Below are 22,459 nucleotides of genomic sequence, written 5' to 3' on the forward strand. Positions count from 1 at the left end.
ATTGGTCAGTGATGTGTGCCATTCAAGTTATGTATGTTTTATATCAAGATTATCATAAACAAAATCAAGAGAAATGTTGCATTTTTTTTATTATTACAATGAACAACATACACAAGTTTACATGATTTAATTATGATCCAGAACATTTATTTTATTTATTATCATTTTTTTAACATTTGTTTATTGTATGTTGTATAATATACATATTATGTAATAAATACAATATAGATAAATGTTACACATAAACTTTAACAATATTATCTAATATTACTTTAAATGTAATATTTAAAGTAACGTAATAAACATATAATGTTATGTAAAATATTATATTATATAATACCATATTATATTACATAACTAATAATGTGTGTGTGACCCTGGACCACAAAACCAGTCATAAGTAGCACAGGTATATTTGTAGCAATTGCCAACAATACATTGTATGGGTCAAAATTCATTCATTTTGTGAATAATGTTTTTTTTTTAAAAGGTTGATGTTATTTAATTTGTAATCTTATGCAATTTTGCCAAGCCCTATTATTCTGGTTACTTAATTCCAAAAGTGATGCTATAAATGTGACCCTGGAGCACAAAACCAGTCTTAAGTCGCTGGGGTATATTTGTAGCAATAGCCAAAAATATGGGTCAAAATTATCGATTTTTCTTTTATGCCAAAAATCATTAGGATATTAAGTAAAGATCATGTTCCATGAAGATATTTTGTAAATTTCCTACTGTAAATATATTAAAACTTAATTTTTGATTTGTAATATGCATTGCTAAGAACTTCATTTAGTCAACTTTAAAGGAGACTTTCTCAATATTTTGATATTTTTGCACCCTCAGATTCTAGATTTTCAAATAGTTGTATCTTGACCAGATTTAAAAAAACATTGACTCTTGTGACTGGTTTTGTGGTCCAAGGTCACACACACACACACACACACACAACACACACACGTTGGTTTTTGTGGTTTATGGGGACTCTCCATAGGCGTAATGGTTTTTATACTGAACAAACTGTGTGTGTTATTGCCCTACACCAACCCTACACCTAAACTTGGCCCTCACAGGAGACTTTGTGCATTTTTAGATTTTCAAAAAAACACCATTTAGTATGTTTTTCAAGCCTTTTGAATTACGGGGACATAGGCAGTGTCCTCATAAACCACCTTCATATTGTAATACCTCTGTCATACCCATGTCATTATACAAATTTGTGTTCTCATAAACCACATAAACATGCACACACACAGACACACACACATACTTGGCCAAACACCACTTCCCTTTCCCCTTTCCTTTTTTAAAATATTGCTCAAAACAATTTATGAAATGTACAAAAATGTAGACAGGCATTTCTGTGAACTTCTTTTTTTATTTTTTTTAATGCGTACATGAACAACAAGCGAAATGGTGCATTTTTGTTGCATTTAACAATATGAAGAAGTTTACATTGTTTTAACAGTAAAATAAGATCAATTAAAAACAAAACGGTTCAACAAAAAAGTAAGATAAATTTAAAAATTAAAAATATTAATAAAACAACACAAAAGAAGAAAAATCGCTACTTTCCTGTTTAAATAATTTCTGAAATTAAATAGACTAAATGGTTTGCATTTATAGTAATGCATGAATATTAATGTTTACACACACAGAGACACTTATATATGATAAATAAAAATAAATTTGATGTCTACTCTTGTAAATATTGTCGATATAAAGTATTTAACATTATTAATATACATAGGATAATTTAAAAAAATAGGTAATCTCTATATCCGCTTTCATATCCATTATATTAAGATTTGTTGATAAACCAAAGTGATGAAGAGTAGTCCCATAAAGAGACTTTGGTAGTGTTGGAGATACTGTTTGTTGATTGGCGGCGCCGTGCGAGATCCTGTACTCTGATTGGACAGTCCTCCAGGGACGAACTGTTTGCTGATTGGCTAGCTGTTGTGGCTCGAGCGAGTGGAGTCGTGTTAATATTAGGAGTCATCATGGCGCTCGGTTCACCTCAGCACGGTAAGGGCTGAATTTACTGACAAAAATAACAATATTGATCTCATTTTGCTCTGACAGAGATATATATAACAGGTTATACGCGAAGTCACAATTGTGTGTTAAAACAGCCCTTAAATATTCACTTTAAGAAGGATGAAGAAGGCGGTTTTGTCGTTAGCAGTGCGGCTAGCGGCGAGAGATGCTAACCTGCAGCTCACGCGATCACAAACAAACTGATGTGTATCGAAACCTAGTGAAATGCCCACCTTGACAGCATCTGTTTTATGCGTATAGGATGCCATTAAGCATTGAAACACCGCCTATTATGTACAATGCTCGATTATTATGCATTGTTAGCAATAACACATATGTACCATGGTACTGCCATGCTTTCTGAACACGTACCGTGAGTTTCCGTAGTGGTCTTACTTTGCTGTACTATATAAATACTATAGTATGTGAGTATGGTAATCAGTATGGTAATCAGCATTCTTTTATGTGCATATTTGATTTGTAGTATTACTGTCGTTTATTGTCACTATACTATGGTAAGAGCAAAGCATAGTCTTTCTCTGTATTTATTAATTAATTATTTCTTCATTATACAAATAACAATTGTTATACATTATACAACAAAACCTCTTTATCTTAATATGAGTTTGTTCTAACTGCTGTAAAACGTTCATAAATGGCCCAAATAGGCTTAGAATGAACTTGAAAATTGCATGCATTGTGTGAACCAAATGTCCCCAAAACTGTAAAACCTACATTGTGGGAAACTTTGGGAGATAATTGTCCTCAAAAATGTTCTATATATTATCCTAATTAAGGTCTACAATGTCTAAAGCTTTCTTTTAGAAGTAAAAAGTGTGTAATTATAATGAACTGTGTGTATGTCAGTGGACTGATCCTTCTGTAAGCTGATTGTCTGTTAGCGAGAGTGTTTTTTACTTTTCCCACCCAGTGTCTTTATCTTCCGTGTCATTAATATAGATCAAGTATTTGTGTGTTCGGAGGTGGTGATGCAAGTTTGTGTTCTTTGCTGCAGTTTCTGTTTAATCTGAACTCACAGCCTAATCTAACGCAGGCAGCAGACGCAGTCTGTGAGTGATAAGCGTGTGTCTGTGCATTTTCATCCAGCACACATGCAGTCACATTGTGTCTTAATATACTGCAGTACACTGCTGTTCAGCAGCACTGGTGTGTTTATATCATGCACAGTAATGAGGATTTTGTTTTGTTGATCTCTTTTTTTTAGCAAACTGTCAAACCTTCTGCATGGATAGTTTAAATTATCATCTCTTTTTTTGTCAGAATTTGTGACAGCATGCAGATCTGACTGCAGCAGTGCTAGTGTTACTTTAACACCGCCTGTTTCTCTTGTGTGGGTGTGTGTGTGTGTGTGTATTAGGGTTTTTAGTCTGTGAAAGACTATTTGATCAAACTGATTCGATCTCCTTTGAATGCAATGTCTTGAGAGCCAACCAAATTAATGAGTAATTGTTACATGTATGTTGACATTACTTAATTTATTTCCAACAACTACTTGTATATAAAGTTTGTTCAAAAGGTAGTTTTTTCTGTTTTTGAAAGAAGTCTCATATGCTCGCGTGAGCCTACAATTATTTGATTTGTTTGAAATCTAAATTGAAACATAATAAATGGCTTTACTGTCACTTTTGCTCATTTGAATGTGTCCTTCGCTGATTAAAAGTGTTTATTTTAATAAAAGTGCATATAGATAGTGTGAGAGAGAGAGAAGTAGATAGCAGTACTATTATGGATCTGTTTTTCAATGTATTGTTGACTCTAAACAACGTCTACTCCCAAAAACATGATAAATGTTGTTTTTTGACACAATTAAGATAAAAATAGTAACTGTGATCTTAAAACTCTGAATTTAAATAATAATAGTTAGTGTATTTTAACAATAGACTGCTTGGTGTAACACACAACAGTGGGCAAAATGCCTATTTTTTTTAGTTTTGTATAGAAAATAGACAGGTTCTTTAGTAACAGAAGCTTCTCTACCTTCTCCCATGAGAAAACGTGAATATAGTTTATTATTGTCCTCATTGTCCAAAAGGAGTTTTGCTTCTAGGCACAGCTAGGAAATGCAAATGCTTAATTTGCAATTGTGTTTGAATTTTGGTCATATGTTTCTATAAATGACAATATCTGGCTTTGTACCTGGATTATATCACTTTTTTGTTGCTAAATTGAATGTTCACATGTTTTTTAATGCTTGTGTATCTGCTCTAAACGGCTGTGAACTGGGCTTGTAAGCTCTCAGTACTCACTGCCAACACAAGTCCCACAGCTGTACACTTAATGTGCCTTCTAAAGGGGACTTTAGGAGGGAAGAGGTGAAGGCCTGCGACAGAGGCGGTTTAAGAGAAGATACTCTCTCTTTGAGTTATATGAGCCTTGCAGGTGTTGGTCTACTGTAATCTGGGCCAGTTTTTGATTCTGTTTGGCCGTTGCAGGTGCACATTACACAGTCACAGCCAAACCCAAATCCAGATCAGATTAATGACTTTGAAACACACAAGCCATTCTTTGCCTGTCACAGTTATACAAATTATATTCATTTGTCAGCTCAAAAATTCTCAATGAAGTCTTTTATTCTGTACAGAACATCCATTCAGCCATTTGATCGACACACTGCGGAGCGAACAATATGAAGAGCGGCAATATTTCAACCCACAGAAGCTGAGTGATGTCAGATACGGTAAGTTGCTCAATGCTTTAATGGAATGAAATCATGCACAGATGCAAGTGACATCAAAAAATGTGTAATTAAACTCAATAGATTTCAGATGTAAAAATAAAGTCTTGCAAAAATACTAACAGGCTCTTTCTCTTGTAGAGAAACTGCCGTTCTGTATGCGGGTTCTCCTGGAGTCTGCCATCCGGAAGTGTGACGGGTTCTACATAAAGACGGACGATGTCTCCAGTATTTTGGATTGGCAGATGCAGCAGAACCAGGCCGAGGTTGCTTTCTCACCCGCCAGGGTTCTGCTACAGGATTTTACGTGAGTAGTCGACTCGGGCTGCATGATTTGGGGATTTTTTTTTTTTTTTGCCCTGATAAAAACTGATTGCTATTTAAAATTCCAAGTTTGCTGTGCTTGTTTTTAGGGCTGCCCTCGACTAAAGATTTCTCTGGTTGACTAGTAGTCTGTTCATTTGAAGAATTAATTGATCTAATCGCACATTTATTAATAAATAATTGAAATCATTAAAATGAGTCGGCAGAATTAATGATTATGAATGTGTCTGGGAAAAACAGGAAGGAGGCTGCATTAACATTTTAATAATTTATTGATAAACTAGTGCTTTCTTTGTTTTCGGCTGAAGAGATGAACTTGGCGACACTGACCCTGTAGTGGACGCGCCTGTATGCACTTTACATTAGTGCATAATCTGAGAATATTTGTTTTCCATTTGAAAGTAGACATTTTGCTGTCTATAGAATATTTTTCATATCTGTAAGGCAATTATACACAGAGTTTCGCATTCAAGATCACAAAGAATGAGACCGCAGGAACCGCATCCTATTTGCTTTCATTATTTTACAAATTGATGTTGAGTCTTTACAGATTTGAAGGATGTATCACTCTTATCTGTATGACCAAAAATGAGGGAGTATTTTAAGAGCAAGTGAGTGCACCGGTGCCTCCATCTGTCCTGCAGTGAGCGCTACTGTTAGCTCCACACTCCGCACAGACACTTTAGTAGCGCACATTTAGATTGAGTGGCCATGTAAAGTTGCCAATACTTACATATTTCAGATGATAAGCCATATTTGAGGTCGATGAATGATAGGTTGAGCGTTTAGATGTCCTGCCGATGTACTTTATTACCACATAGACCAGCAGCTAACGATCTGTCCGTCACGGACTGCATGACTTCGTCTGTGGATTTTTTATTAAAACAATTCTGCAACTAATACAATTTTGGTCGACTATTAGGGGGCAGCCCTACTTGTTTGTTATTATATATCAAATATGGTTAGTTATTAATATTACTAAATACAAATTTCTAAATAAAAACATGAAAAATATTACTATTGTAATATTAATATTTGTAAATAAAAATATAGTATTTAAGAGAAATCATATAATAATAATAATAATAATTTTATTTGTATTTAATTTAAAATGGCAATACTATTAAGGTTGTCTTAATTTTTTCATTTTCAAACAAACAAACTTCTATTTTGACAGAGGGAGCCTTTAAAGCTTCTATTGTGTTGATAAGCGTTTCTTGTCAAGTATGGGAAGATTGCTTAGATCGCAATAAATCATACCACAGTGTTTTATTTGGATGAACAGCCCTATCTTCAGTCGCACACTAACTGGGCCTGTTCATAAGGTTGGAAAAATCCTGATAGCTCCATTGTGTTCACAGGGGAATTCCTGCTATGGTGGATCTGGCAGCCATGAGAGATGCTTTAGCTAAACAGGGGGTCGATCCGAACCTGATGAACCCCAGATGCCCCACAGACCTCATCGTAGATCATTCTCTGCAGATCGACTACAGCAAATGGTGAGAGTGAACGCAAAGGCTAAAGGATGGATTAAGGCAGTGTTTATGTTTTAAAACCCAATAATTACAACATTAACATAAACAATGATTATGGCTAGAACTCCTAACACAGTACACAGTAATTAGGGCAATAATGTATTGTGCTACTGTTTTTGTGAAAACAGTCCCTTTTTATGAGCTTAACCAGGCACGATGCAACACGTTGTTACCATCAAGCTACAAAATCGCTCAAGCATTTACCTCATTTCTCAGTGCTATCCAGAGCCCTCCAACCCCCACGGACGAGAGTCACGGTGCTGCTGTTAGATCTCCTGCCGGCCGACCATCTCCACGAGGGAGCAGCAGCGGTCACTGTGCAGGTCAACGACCAGGTCATCGGGGTGGCTGCAGTAAAGCCTCCTGCTCCGACGCTCCCAGTGGCAGAAGCGCAGCAGTGCAGATAGAGAACACACCCCTCCTGTGCCCCTTCCACCTGCAGCCCGTGTCAGAGTACGTCTCACCTCACACACACTAACACACGCTCTCACATGAATCTGTCTGCATTCTCTGATGCCCTGATGTCTGTCTGACCCACACAGGCCTGAAACGATGATCAGAAACCAAGAGATGGAGCTACTCCGAAACAAAGAGAGGCTGGAGTTCTTTAAGGTGAGCTTTCAGAGCTTTCTGTGATATATATTTACACATGCAATTTATATCACATTGAAGTTATGAAAAGTGAGAAAATCGAAGATTTCTCAGGAAGTAAATTTAACTGGATCTTGAAAATTATTTATTATTTCCTGCCTACTTGTTATTTTTTTAAGTAACATTAACAGTCATGCGCAATAAAACTTTGAGTATTTATTACGTAAGTGAAAATCCCATAATAAACAGTCCAGTAAAGCTGAGGGTAAGAAAAAGAAATAATACTTTTATTCTTATACAGTTACATCTCAAAAAATTAGAATATCTTGAAAAAGGTCAATATTTTTTGTTAGATTATATAGATTTATTACACAGAGAAAAATATTTCAAGCCTTTATTTCTTGACATTTTGATGATTATGGCTTACAGATAATGAAAACCCAAAATTCAGTGTCTCAGAAAATTTGAATATTACATAAGATCAATAAAAAAGGATACTTTAAACAGAAATGTCAGGCTTCTGAAAATTATGTTCATTTCTATGCACTCAATACTTGGTTGGGTCTCCTTTTGCATGAATTACTGCATCAATGCGGCGTGGCATGGAGCCAATCAGCCTGTGGCACTGCTCAGGTGTAATGGAAACCCAGATTGCTTTGATAGCGGCCTTCAGGTTATCTGCATTGTTGGTTCTGGTGTCTCTCATCTTCCTCTTCACAATACCCCATAGATTCTCTATGGGGTTCAGGTCAGGCGAGTTTGCTGGCCAATCAAGCACAGTAACACCATGGTCATTGAACCAGCTTTTGGTACCTTTGGCAGTGTGGGCAGGTGCCAAGTCCTGCTGGAAAATGAAATCAGCATCTCCATAAAGCTTGTCAGCAGAAGGAAGCATGAAGTGCTCTAAAATTTCCTGCTAGATGGCTGCGTTGACTGTGGACTTCAGAAAACACAGTGGACCAACACCAGCAGATGACATGGCAGCCCAAATCATCACTGACTGTGGAAACTTCACACTGGACTTCAAGTAACATGGATTCTGTGCCTCTCCAGTCTGCCTCCAGACTCTGGGACCTTGATTTCCAAATGAAATGCAAAATTTACTTTCATCTGAAAAGAGGACTTTGCACCACTGAGCAACAGTTCAGTTGTTTTTCTCCACAGCCCAGGTAAGATGCTTCTGATGTTGTCTCTGATTCAGAAGTGGCTTGGTAGCCCTTTTCCTGAAGACGTCTGAGCGTGGTGACTCTTGATGCACTGACTCCAGCTTCAGTCCACTCCTTGTGAAGCTCTCCCAAGTGTTTGAATCAGCTTTGCTTGACAGTATTCTCAAGCTTGCGGTCATCCCTGTTGCTTGTGCACCTTTTCCTACCCAAATTCTTCCTTCCAGTCAACTTTGCATTTAATATGCTTTGATACAGCACTCTGTAAACAGCCACACCTTTCAGTAATGACCCTCTGTGACTTACCCTCTTTGTGGAGGGTGTCAATGTTCGTCTTCTGGATCATTGCCAAGTCAGCAGTCTTCCCCATTATTGTGGTTTCAAAGAACAATAGATACCCAGAATTTATACTGTAGAGATGGTTAATTAATGAAACTCAAATGTAAATATTCTAATATTTTGAGATACTGATTTTTGACTTTCATGAGCTATAAGCTCTAATCATCAAAATTAAAACTTTTGAAATGTTTTACTTTACATGTAAAAAATCTAAAATATATGAAAGTTTCACTTTTTGAAATAAGTTAGAAGAAAAAATTTACTTTTTCACGATATTCAAATTTTTTTAGATGTACCTGTACATATTGTTACCAAAATATTTCATTCAAATAAATACTGTTTTTTTTTTTTTTCTTTCTATTCATCAAAGAAAAGAAATGTAACAGTTTCCACAAAAATATTAAGCACCACAACTATTTTCCACAGCTTTTATAAATGGATAATAATATTTTACAATTGAAGAAAAATCTTACAGACAACAAACTTTTAAACAGTACTTTAATGCTTGTTTTTCACTATTTTTTCTCTAGTGGTGTTCAAAAGCCTTTAAAAACATCAATGTAGTTCCACCAGACATCAACACAGTGCATCAGTTGAATCTAGAGTACCTGTGTCAGGTGGTACAGGAAGGGGAGGGCTTTATTTATCCTGACAGTGTGGTGGGAACGGACTCCCACACCACCATGATCAACGGCCTTGGGATCCTAGGCTGGGGTAAGCATCATGTTAGTTATTGTGTTATATTTGTGCACTATTCTGTCTCGTTTATCTCACATTGTCCTCTCATGCTCTCTTTCAGGAGTTGGAGGCATTGAATCAGAGGCGGTCATGTTAGGTCAGCCAGTGTCTTTGACTCTGCCACAGGTCGTCGGCTGTAAACTCGTGGGGACCATCAATCCTCTTGCCACATCCATTGATATCGTACTGGGCATTACTAAGGTACAGCGAGGTCCTTGTTTCCTTAATGTATAACATCATCAGTGAATATGCAAATCTCGAGAAATGACGTATTATGCACTGATCTCATCTTTGTGTCTCAGCATCTGCGTCAGGCCGGAATTGGCGGGAAGTTTGTGGAGTTCTTTGGGCCTGGTGTACAGCAGCTCTCGGCTCCCGATCGGACCACCATCGCTAACATGTGCCCTGAGTACAACGCCACTGTGAGCTTCTTTCCTGTGGATGACATCACCCTTCAGCACTTTAAACACACCAGTACGGACCATCCTATGTACTTTAGATTATAAAGCTATAAAGTGTTTGTAAGGTGTTTCTAAAGTGTTTGTAAGGATGTAACTTGATGCAAAAATGTTTTTCTTATCAGTTTGCAGTGAGGAGAAACTTGTGGTTTTAGAAGACTATCTGAAGGCTATCAAAATCTTCAGAAGCTACGGCGACCAATCAGAAGAGCCACAGTATTCAGAGGTTGGCTAACTTAGTATTTAATGAACGTTTTGAGAATTAAACAGACTGTTTTTGTTACTGTACCCCCTATAAAATTTCCAAGTTGAGTGAAATCATGTGATGCGGTTGGTGTTGTAGGTCATCGAGATGAACCTGAGCTTAATTGTGCCTCATGTCAGTGGACCCAAACGTCCGCAGGACAGAGTCGCTGTGACATGCATGAAGGGAGACTTTATGAACTGCCTGAATGAGAAGGTGAAGGCACATATTAACATATTAAAATTGAAAATAATATTGGTAGCAAAGTACCTTTGACATCACTAATACCAGTGTATGTTTTTTGTGCCATCCATTTCTGTGTAGGTGGGTTTTAAGGGCTTCCACATATCCAAAGAGAAGCAGGCAACTCAGGTCCCCTTCCAGCACGAGGGGGCCGAGTACAACCTTGCGCACGGATCTGTCGTCATCGCTGCTGTCATCAGCTGCACCAACAACTGCAACCCGTCCGTCATGCTGGCCGCAGGTCAGACGTCAACACGCCTCTAGATCTGATATGAGCTGTTTGCACAGTGTTTAATGCATCTCACATGTATGTCTGTGTTTTGTTCAGGTCTGCTAGCGAAGAAAGCCGTTGAGGCTGGTCTGACAGTAAAACCGTACATCAGGACCAGTCTGGTGCCCGGCAGTGGAACCGTCACACATTACCTGAACACCAGTGGAGTCCTGCCCTATCTCGGGAAACTCGGGTACACGCACCATGTATACACACTCACTCACTCACTCACTCACTCACACACAGCAAGGTTATTGTTAGCGAAAGCTATCATTAAAACCAAAACTCTACTAAAGTGATATAACATTTATAAATTTATAAGATGTATGTAATGGTAAAATGTATGTTTTGAACATCACCAGTAATTAATTGTTGTTATTTTGTATTTTTAAATATATTTTATTTCTAAGCAATATACAGACTACATTTTATTATTTAATCTGCTTTTTTAATAGTTTTTTTATTTGTAATTTGGTGTTCAATTTCTCTAATAAATATAACACTTTGTTATTATTATATACCATTATAGTATCTCTCTCTCTCTCTCTCTCTCTCTCTATATATATATATATATATATATATATATATATATATATATATATATATATATATATATAATATATGGAACAGAAAAATACAAATTTATATATAAAATGATATAAAGCAAATTAAATAATAAATCATATTCAATATATATAAATATATAAATTAAAAATGCCAATTAAAAACAATAGCTCCAAATGCCATATATATATGCACCCACATAGGTTATTATAATTAATGACAGCTATCACTAAATATATGTAAACACACATATTCAAATAATAAATATTTTATGTAATCAAAAAACTCATCAGTCCAAGGCACTCCAAAATATTGTGAAAAATTAAAAAGCCTTTATTCACATGGCTGTGATGTGAATAAAGGCTTTTTTACTTCTTCACAATATATGTTTTGAGTAATTTGGATTGATGAGTTTTTTTTGATGACATAAAAGAATCCCGCATCCAAAGAGCACCGATTCATAGAGTTCACCCCCCTGCAGCATTTTGTGCATATTTTTGGATGAATACAATTTTTATATTTATTACAAATAAAATAAGAAAACTAAGTGGATGTAACAATAAATATAAATGTGTAAATAGTAGATTATTTAGTTTTGTTGCACATAAACACATTCATAGTTGTCTGAATAAGCCTTCATTTTGATGATGTGTTTCAGCTTCGAGGTGGTGGGTTATGGATGTGCCACTTGTGTGGGCAATACTGCACCTTTACCTGAGAGTGTGGTGGACGCCATTAAACAGGTGAGACAGTTTAATCTTATTTCTGTCTCACTTCCTCTCTCCGATCTGCTGTGTATTAAACTGTCTGCTTGTGGGCAGGGTGATTTGGTTGCTTGTGGCGTGCTGTCTGGAAACAGGCATTTAGAAGGACGCCTGTGTGACTGCGTTCGGGCGAATTATTTGGCTTCACCTCCACTCGTGGTGGCGTATGCGATCGCAGGCACAGTCAGCATCAACCTGGAGACAGAACCGCTGGGGGTGAACTCAGAGGGGAAGGACGTGTATCTGCGGGATATCTGGCCATCCAAAGAGGAGGTGAACCACACGGAGGAGAACATCGTCATTGCCTCCATGTTCAAAGAGCTGAGGAGCCGGATAGAGGTGAGAGATTATAATAGCACATGTTCCTCAGAAAATATAACAATATTGGCTATTTGACTTGATTGATTCAATGAATCAGTTGACTCAGTAGAGTTGTCTGTTAATAATGACTGCAGAAAGGAAGTACGTTCTGGAACAGATTAGAGTCTGCCGAATCTGCCCTCTTCCCGTGGGATCCCAAATCCACCTACATTCGATGTCCGTCCTTCTTCAGCAAACTGGTGAGTGTCATGCAGTATTATTTATATATTATTATAGTATTTGTTAATGTTTTGAATTAGCTTCTGTTTTTATATTTTCAGTGTTCATTTTAATAGTTTAGTCATTTAATCTCATTTTGTAATTGTTATTAGTTTTTACTTTTAAATATTTCTGTTTAGCTTTATATTTATTTCAGTTTAAGTTTTAGTAATTTTGTCATGTACTTTTTAAAAAATATATATATAATTTAATTGTTTTCATTTATTTTTATCTCTTAATATTTCTGTTTAGCTTTAATTTTTTTTTTTCAATTTCAGTTTTAGTAGTTGAATTTTATTTCAGTTAATTGCTAAATGCAAGATTTTTCATTTCATATTTTATTTCAACTTGATTTCAGTTAATGAAAAGAATTTGTAATAGTTTTAGTTAACAGTAACAGCACTGGTGTTATGTAGATGCGGATCTCCCCGTGCATCACGGTCACAGTATTTTGACATTAGCACAGCCCCGTTTCTGTCTCTGTCTTTTTTTTAATGGTTTATCTGAGTTCTTATTATAATTTTCATTATAATAAAGTATATCTATAATGCAATGCTAATCGACATAGCCTTTATCACTGCTTTTTTGTCTGTCTCAGTCTAAAGAGGTGTGCACTCCTCAGTCCATTGAGGGTGCGTACCCGCTCCTCTTTCTGGGTGATAAAGTAACAACCGATCACATTTCTCCAGCGGGAAGCATCGCGAGGGTCAGTGCTGCCGCCAAATACCTTCAGAGCAAACGGTGAGATGATTTGGAAGGGTTTTTGTACTGTTTCTTATCAGTATGTTCATATATTTGTCCTTAAAATCATTCATTATAATTTTCATTGCATTTAGCAGTAAAAATAATTTTTCATTCATATGTTTATAAAGATTATTAGAAACTAAGTTCAGTTCCTTTATACATTTGATTCAGTTTGACCCCTCGTGAGTTCAATTCCTATGGTGCACGGAGAGGAAACGATGCTGTAATGACTCGAGGAACATTTGCCAGCATAAAGCTTCAAAACCGCCTCATTGGGAAGACCGGACCCAAAACACTGCACATTCCATCAGGACAGATGGTCAGTGACTAGACTGAACCGGATTGAATTTGATTCCTTCTGAGTCTGTACTTATGGTTTGATGTATGTTTTTGTTTTCTCATCACAGCTGGATGTGTTTGAAGCTGCTGAACGCTATCAGAGGGATGGAGTTCCTCTCATCATCCTGGCAGGAAAAGAGTATGGCTCCGGCAGCTCACGCGACTGGGCCGCCAAAGGACCTTATTTAATGGTACTGGTCCCATAATCCTTTTTCTGAGGAACTACTTTTTGTTCTACTACACAGTTTCCTGTGATTAATTCTGAGCAAACACTTAACATACGGACTTGTCTTGACTGGGTTATTTAGGGTGTCCGTGCAGTGATAGCGGAGAGCTTTGAGAAGATTCATAGGAATCATTTGGTGGGGATGGGAATCGCTCCGCTGCAGTTCCTGCCAGGACAGAATGCCGACTCGCTGGAGCTGTGTGGAAAAGAGCGATTCACCATCAGCATCCCACAGGAGCTCACGCCCAGACAACAGCTAACAGTACAGGTAGAGAGACTCACAGTGGATAAAACATTAGTGAGATGTGCTCATAAGTGGCACACAGTAACAGCACAACCAGTGTTGTCTGATTGACAAACAAACAACTCTTAAGAACTGTGTTTTTGTCCATGCAACATCTAATGTTCATGTATGCTTTTGTTTCCAGACGAGCACAGGGAAGAGTTTCAGTGTAACGGCTCTTTTCGAGAACGACATGGATTTGGCATTTTTCAGACACGGAGGCATCCTGAAGTACGTAGCTCGTTCTCTGCTGCCGTAGAACAATCATATTCATAGCCACAGAGACGCCCATGGACCTCTGATCAGTACAGCGCCACCCAGAGGCCTTATGAACTCTGAACGCTGTGCCTCTTGTCTGCCGAATCCTCCCGCCACAGAGGACGTCATTGTTTTGTACTTAAAAACAACAAATGTCCAAGGTTTCTTTCCAAATTATTCTCTCAACACCCAGATGCGCCACAGTGTGTATTTCCACGGTCTGGATGTGGAGCGTGAACTTTGGTAGGTTTGATTTGGGCATTTCGTATTGCAGTGCCTGCAACGCGTGTCAAGAATCTGTTCTTCTGAACTGAGCTCTTTGGTGCTGGACGCGAAGACTGCACGACGACCTTACAGCCAATGGAGGCTTTGTTCTTCTTTCATGGTGCTGATTTTAACACGGCCAACTTGATGGAGCGAAAATTTCCACACATTCAAAGCTTTTTAGCTCACCGTTGTTTCTTTATTTCCTAGCTCTCGTTTCTGTATGAACGTCCACATATTGCCGTCACGACATAAAAAGCACTCTTCGATTTCATCCGATCCAGTAGAATATCGATTTATTTATTATGATTGTCCATTTAGTGTTTTCTGTTACTGGGGAGTGACAGTAATGACTAAGTATGTATGTTCAACCGTAAACATAATATATTACTCTGAGCTCACATTAGAGAGTGAACGATGGCTGGTTTTGGTACTATCAGTGCTGTTTGCCTTGTTGCGATGTTTGGCTTCAGTCCTTGTGTTTTGTATCAGTATGCAACTCCTCAGCACAGGAGTGAACAATGCAGTAGGGAAAAAAAAAATCATCATTCTTTTTTTTTTTTTTTTTGATTATTGTAAATAATTTTTTAATAAATAATGAGATCAGCATGCTGAGCTTGTCCTTTCTGTATTTATAATGCCACAGGCTGTCAATACAGCAAAATCAGTGTAGTCCAAATCACAAACAGATGACTCTCATGAACCAGTTCTTTGTAGTGAATCAAAACCATGCAGCACGATCAATGTAATCCAAATTACAAATGACTCTTGTGAACCAATTCTTTTATTTCATTTCATTCATCTTTGTATTTTTGGTATTTAATATTCAATTGTAAAATTTGATTTAATTATCTGAAATGATTTGAAGTATTTTAATATTGATTTTTGGTTTAAAATATGCTCTGAAACATTCATAGTTGGTACTTTATGATAAAATGTATGGCATTGTAGCTTCCCTTACACTGGGGGCGCTGTGGAACTGAACGAGTCATTTCTTTAGGATGTACAATCTAGCTCACCCACTCTCATCAGCACAAAGAACCTGTAAGCAGACAGCAGTCTGATTAAGAAACTAAATATTCTTCTGAACCAGTTCGTTCTAGTGAACCAACAAACTTACCGTTCAATCACTGTAGTCTGATTTCCCAAGTACACTACTCTTATGAACCAGTTCTTTTTTTAGCGTATCTAAAACACAGCACACATCAGTGCATCTGGTAAAGTCCTCAGAAAAACTGATGTAGGCCTACATAATTTGTGAACACATGCTGAAATTGATTGGTTTTCTCTACACTTAGATTATCTTAGTTTTTTCAAATATTGCTTAATTGACGAATTTTCCTGTTAAACAATAATTCTATGCATAAAAGGCATTTTTAAAATTGTGGGACAGTATTTAAAAGTAGTGCAATTAGTACATTTGGCAAGTTACAGTTTTTAGTTGTATAACAAAATTAAAAATATAAAATAACATAAAAAGCTAAATTGCGAGCGCTACCGCTAACTTTAGAGAGGAAACCAATCACAGAGCTTCACGTAACACACGTGACCGCCCATGGAAGTGAATGCAGAGTGGACGCGCTTCTCGCTGCAGAGAGATTCTTTAGCAGAGCCGCAACAGTGAACAGGCAGAGCGAACTCAGGCTTTAGGTATGAAAATAATAATACTTTGCTTTATTTTAAACACTATATATGATGCCCATTACAAAGTAAAGCCTTCTGTGCGTGTGTGAAGAGCTAAACTGATGTAGAATTAATTGAGCGTAGGATACATTTAAATGAAATGAAAAGTTGCTGCTTCATGCTGTTATGCAGATGCTAATGCTAAAGCTAAACACATTCATACAGCAGCTTTAAAATTCACATTTATGCTTCAGTCTCTCATTTATATTAATTTAAGACTGTAAAATAAATGTATTTAGTTGGCTGGATGTGTGTTTGAGTTGTTTTCTGCTACTTTCTGTTTCATTTTGTTGCTCTATGAGTGTGTAAGTTCGTTAGATTCTGACAGCAGCACAAATCAACAAATTATTAAATATAATAATTATAAATAATAATGTATGTGCAATTTGTTACTGGTAAATTAAGCATATTTTCTCCTGTTTGCAGGATTCATTTTATTTAAGGGCATAATGGTAAGTGTTCCTGCATTTGTGGATTTTATAAAATCTATTTTTAATGCAGTTTAATATTGATTTGCTATATGTTTTTATCACAATTTGTTTCTGTTTTGTTTAACAGTCTCGGAGATATGACTCAAGGACGACTATCTTCTCTCCAGAGGGTGAGAGACCCTATATCCACTATTTTATTGTGTGTTCTTATTGTAAATGTTGATTTCTTGTCATTTGGAGGAGGTCTCAGTTTGTGAGTGTTGTGTTGTTGGCAGGTCGCCTGTATCAGGTAGAATATGCCATGGAGGCCATCGGTCACGCTGGCACCTGTCTGGGCGTCCTGGCCAATGACGGCGTGCTGCTGGCGGCGGAGAGGAGGAACATCCACAAACTTCTGGACGAGGTGTTCTTCTCTGAGAAGATTTACAAACTCAATGAGTGAGTCCAATAATTCAGATTCAAATCATTTCCGTGGCCTTAAAATCATTCTCAAGATTACTTGAACACATTTGAGGTTTCCCAAGAGAAGTTGAAGTTCTAATATGGAAGGAATTAATATTTAGAATGCTAAAAATTAAATTATAGTGTCTGTTCATATTTTGATTTTCTATTTTATTTCTGTAGATAATGCTTAGCTCTGATATAGGAGAAAATGCATACATTTTTAATATTTCATATAAATATTAATACATTTTTTAATATTAGAATTAATATTTAACTACATTTCCATCCTTGGCAAATCTTGGTATGGCAGTGTTATTGTAGTATTATTTTATGGTTATTTAATATTTTGAATTAGCTTTAATTTTTCTGTTTCCAGTTTATTTTATTTTTAGTTTAAGTTTTTATAATTTTGGTACATGTTTTTTTAATAACAGTTTTATTTAGTTTAATATTTAGAATTAATTTACGAGTACATTTAACTGCATACACACTTTTTGTAAGTGTGTGTATGGCTGTAATATTTTGAATAAGCTGTTATTTTATATTTCCAGTTTATTTTAACTTTTAGTTTAATATTTAAGTGTGTGTTATGTGCTTTTTGTCTTTTTTTTAAAGGAAGCGTTGTTTAGCTCTGATATGGGAGGAATTGCATTAATATTTAACTAATTTTTTATCAAAATAAATGATAACAGCATTGATGTATGGTGATTCTGTAATGCAGAGACATGGCATGCAGTGTAGCGGGAATTACATCAGATGCCAACGTCCTCACAAACGAGCTGAGACTCATCGCACAGAGGTGAGTGAAGCATCACTTTGACTCCTGCTGAAGACTGCATTGTGTTATTGTAAGACCAAATTGGTTTCTGATGCATATGAAAGTCTCAGGATTGATGTAGTATGTGATGGTGTGTGTGCAGGTACCTGCTGCAGTATCAGGAGCCCATTCCCTGCGAGCAGCTGGTTACTGCGCTGTGTGACATCAAACAGGCTTACACACAGTTTGGAGGTACATTTTAATCTATTTCTAACATGAGCCTGGGGAAGTTTTGGGCTGTGGAATATAAACCGTACGTGTGTTTTGTCAGGTAAAAGGCCCTTTGGTGTGTCTCTGCTGTATATGGGATGGGACAAACACTACGGCTTCCAGCTCTATCAGAGTGACCCCAGCGGAAACTATGGAGGCTGGAAAGCCACGTGCATCGGCAACAACAGCGCAGTGAGTGAAGCGCACACATTCAGATTATGCTGGAAACAGAGTAAACGAACTCTTCATCGTCCTGTTTGAACTTATGATGCACTGAATCTGTCCTAGTGCTAGAAAGTCAAATATATTTTGGACTGTTCATTTGAACCAAATCATTTCGTATGAATCATTTGTTTAATGAATCGGTTCAAAAATAGAAAAGTCATTACAAGGCTTTGTTTTTTTTTTTTTTGTAGAAGAATAAGAAATTTATACTTTCATTCAGCAAGGCTGAATTAAGTTAATCGACAGTGACAGTAAAGACATTTATAATGTTACAAAAGATTTCCATTTCAAATAAATGCTGTTCTTTTGAACTTTCTATTGATAAAGCTGTTCTGGGGAAAAGTATCTCCGTTTTCACAAAAATATTAAACCGCACAACTGTTTTCAATGTTAATAATAATAGTAAATGCAAATCAGCATAATAGAATGTTATCTGAAGGGTCATGTGACACTGAAGACCGGAGTAATGATGCTGCAAATTCAGCTTTGCATCACAGAAATAAATTACATTTTAAAATATAATAAAATAAAAAGCAGTTATTTTAAATTGAAAAAAAAAAACATTTTACAATACTGTTTTGCTTTGGTCAAATTAATGCAACCCTGGTATTTAAAAAAAACCTTGGTGTATAATACAGGTACATCTCAAAAAATTAGAATATCATGAAAAAGTTTTTCTTGTAACTTATTTAAAAAAGTGAAACTTTCATATATTCTAGATTCATTGCATGTAAAGTAAACATTTCAAAAGTTTTTTGTTTGAATTTTTATGATTAGAGCTTACAGCTCATGAAAGTCAAAAATCAGTATCTCAAAATATTAGAATATTTACATTTGAGTTTCAATTAATGACCATCTCTACAGTATAAATTCAGGGTATCTCTTGTTCTTTGAAACCACAATAATGGGGAAGACTGCTGACTTGGCAATGATCCAGAAGACTAACCCTAACATTGACGCCCTCCACAAAGAGGGTAAGTCACAGAGGGTCATTACTGAAAGGTGTGGCTGTTTACAGAGTGCTGTATCAAAGCATATTAAATGCAAAGTTAACTGGAAGGAAGAATTTGGGTAGGAAAAGGTGCACAAGCAACAGGGATGACGCAAGCTTGAGAATACTGTCAAGCAAAGCTGATTCAAACACTTGGGAGAGCTTCACAAGGAGTGGACTGAAGCTGGAGTCAGTGCATCAAGAGTCACCACGCTCAGACGTCTTCAGGAAAAGGGCTACCAAGCCACTTCTGAACCAGAAACAACGACAGAAGCGTCTTACCTGGGCTGTGGAGAAAAAGAACTGGACTGTTGCTGAGTGGTCCAAAGTCCTCTTTTCAGATAAGAGTAAATTTTACATTTTATTTGGAAATCAAGGTCCCAGAGTCTGGAGGAAGACTGGAGAGGCACAGAATCCAAGCTGATTGAAGTACAGTGTGAAGTTTCCACAGTCAGTGATGATTTGGGCTGCCATGTCATCTGCTGGTGTTGGTCCACTGTGTTTTCTGAAGTCCACAGTCAACGCAGCCATCTACCAGGAGATTTTAGAGCACTTCATGCTTCCTTCTGCTGACAAGCTTTATGGAGATGCTGATTTCATTTTCCAGCAGGACTTGGCACCTGCCCACACTGCCAAAGGTACCAAAAGCTGGTTCAGTGACCATGGTGTTACTGTGCTTGATTGGCCAGCAAACTCGCCTGACCTGAACCCCATAGAGAATCTATGAGGTATTGTCAAGAGGAAGATGAGACACACCAGACCCAACAATGCAGATGACCTGAAGGCCGCTATCAAAGCAACCTGGGCTTCCATTACACCTGAGCAGTGCCACAGGCTGATTGCCTCCATGCCACGCCGCATTGATGCAGTAATTCATGCAAAAGGAGCCCCTACCAAGTATTGAGTGCATAGAAATGAACATACTTTTCAGAAGCCTGACATTTCTGTTTAAAATATCTTTTTATTGATCTTATGTAATATTCTAATTTTCTGAGACACTGAATTTAGGGTTTTCATTATCTGTAAGCCATAATCATCAAAATTTCAAGAAATAAAGGCTTGAAATATTTCACTCTGTGTAATGAATCTATATAATATATGGGTTTCACTTTCTGAAATGAGTGACAAAAAATATTGACCTTTTTCATGGTATTCTAATTTTTTGAGATGTACCTGTATTTTGAGTTTATTTATTGAAAGTTTTGGCTAATTTGATTCTTTCAGAAACCAATAAAAGTGTAGTATTCTCTGCTCTATTTAACATTTGTCTATATTAAAATGTATCAGATTTCCCCCTCAAAATCAACACAGATTTTGCCAGAAAAAAATACTAGTTATATCCTCAAAAAGCATTTGACATGTTATACCGCCTTTTGTCTCTGATTAATCATGTAGATTGAGTCGAATATTACTTTCTTTGTAAAACTGTGGGGTTGCATGTTGGAATCGATGTTTCTTCTTAAAGTTGAGTGTTTTGTTCATGCTGCTTAAAAAAGAAACTGAAAAAAAATCACAATGTCCATCTGCTAGTGCACTGTAATGTCATGATTTGGCCAGTAGATGGCGACAAGGCACCTGCCCTTAATTCATGACTTCTGTTCTGAACTCTGACAAAAAAAAAAAAAAAAAGAGATCAAAACACCTCAGTTCAGAAACGTAAAGTGTGTGTCTGTGTGTTTCAGGCTGCTGTGTCAATGCTGAAGCAGGACTATAAAGAGGGGGAGATGACTCTGTCGTCTGCCCTTGCTCTCGCCGTCAAAGTGCTGAACAAGACCATGGACGTCAGCAAGCTCTCAGCAGAGAAAGGTGTGTGTTTGGAAAGACGGAGATGGAATAAATGTTTTAGCATGCAGACGAGGCTGGTAGATTGAGGCAGTCTTGCGGAGAGCAGACTTCTGTATTATGAATGATCATGACACCATGTACAGACCCACAATCCATCTGAGCTCTCAGCTTAATGCAGCTGATCACGTGCTGAATTGAGGTAACAAACACACTGCAGTCAAAATGGTCATGCAGCAACAAACCCTTTTAAAGACATTCTGTAAAATGTATGCTGTATTGTCTTGGTCGCAACATTGGTTTGGCAATTGCAACAAAATAAGACAGTTCTTACATGAAATCACAACAATCTATTAACAATTTTTGGTGCATTAGTGACTCTGTTATATATTTGTGTGGGTGTATATATTTATTTAAAATCAGCTTTTTTATTTTCTTTACCAGGAAACTTCTAAATGCAGAAAGATGTTGCATGTCGCAGATGATGTTGTTTCAGTAGATTCAATATGAAGTGTTTAAAATGTTCAATTTTATGGGCAGATATCTAATTGTTCCCTTTTTCTGTCCATCTTCAAAGTGGAGATCGCCACACTGACACGAGAGAACGGCAAGACCAGAATCAAAGTCCTCAAGCAGAAGGAAGTAGAAGAACTCATCAAGAAACATGATGCAGAAGAGGCCAAAGCAGAGAAAGACAAGAAAGAGAAAGAACAGAAGGAGAAAGACAAATAAAACACATGCACTTGTTTTCTATTAAAATGCAAACCGCCGCTGGGATTCCCAGAGAAATTCATATTGCTGTCTGTCAATCTGTCGTTTCTTTATTAAACACAAATCGAAAAGATAAACATGTCTAGTAGTTTTGTTTCTTCAAATCCAGTGCATATTCTGAGAAAATTTGAGAAGGTTCCTCAGTGTCCACAGCTGGTGGTATTATGTTGAATAATAGATCAAATGTAAAAGCGTTCATCTGGAAATCTCTGCCCCTAAGAATTTACAGGTTGGTGTGGAGACTGGATTTCTGTGGCCAGAAAGCCTTTACAAAAAAAACTACTATAGGAACCATGAAATGCCATTGATACTGGTCGATTGTACTACATACTATATATATATATAATTTATAGACATTAATCAAGTTAGACACCATATTGAATTTAACACATAGTGAAATTTCCAAATAGAAAAACATGCGAGTGGAGTAAGAGTTAAGACTC

General features: G+C 36.8%; 2 protein-coding genes across 2 annotated transcripts; both read left to right on the plus strand.

Moving 5' to 3' along the window:
- Positions 1-1,798: 1,798 nt before the first annotated feature.
- On the plus strand, positions 1,799-15,434 carry ireb2 (iron-responsive element binding protein 2). The gene is made up of 21 exons (XM_079412275.1): positions 1,799-2,028; positions 4,643-4,738; positions 4,877-5,042; positions 6,421-6,558; positions 6,811-7,047; positions 7,137-7,206; positions 9,218-9,401; positions 9,487-9,626; positions 9,728-9,899; positions 10,009-10,109; positions 10,227-10,343; positions 10,452-10,611; positions 10,699-10,834; positions 11,864-11,948; positions 12,027-12,308; positions 12,425-12,529; positions 13,147-13,289; positions 13,464-13,611; positions 13,700-13,822; positions 13,940-14,125; positions 14,286-15,434. Exons 1-21 carry the CDS (start codon positions 2,004-2,006, stop codon positions 14,397-14,399), a joined length of 2,928 nt encoding a protein of 975 aa, XP_079268401.1. The 5' UTR covers positions 1,799-2,003; the 3' UTR covers positions 14,400-15,434.
- A 767-nt stretch (positions 15,435-16,201) lies between these two features.
- On the plus strand, positions 16,202-22,347 carry psma4 (proteasome 20S subunit alpha 4). Its single transcript, XM_079412387.1, has 9 exons — positions 16,202-16,312; positions 16,772-16,797; positions 16,904-16,946; positions 17,052-17,214; positions 17,942-18,019; positions 18,141-18,229; positions 18,309-18,439; positions 21,146-21,269; positions 21,823-22,347. The coding sequence occupies exons 2-9, from the start codon at positions 16,795-16,797 to the stop codon at positions 21,975-21,977; spliced, it is 786 nt and encodes a 261-aa protein (XP_079268513.1). The 5' UTR covers positions 16,202-16,312; positions 16,772-16,794; the 3' UTR covers positions 21,978-22,347.
- The last annotated feature ends 112 nt before the right edge of the window (positions 22,348-22,459 follow it).

This window comes from Barbus barbus (assembly GCF_936440315.1).
Source record: "Barbus barbus genome assembly, chromosome: 48".
In the NCBI taxonomy this organism is placed as follows: Eukaryota; Metazoa; Chordata; class Actinopteri; order Cypriniformes; family Cyprinidae; genus Barbus; species Barbus barbus.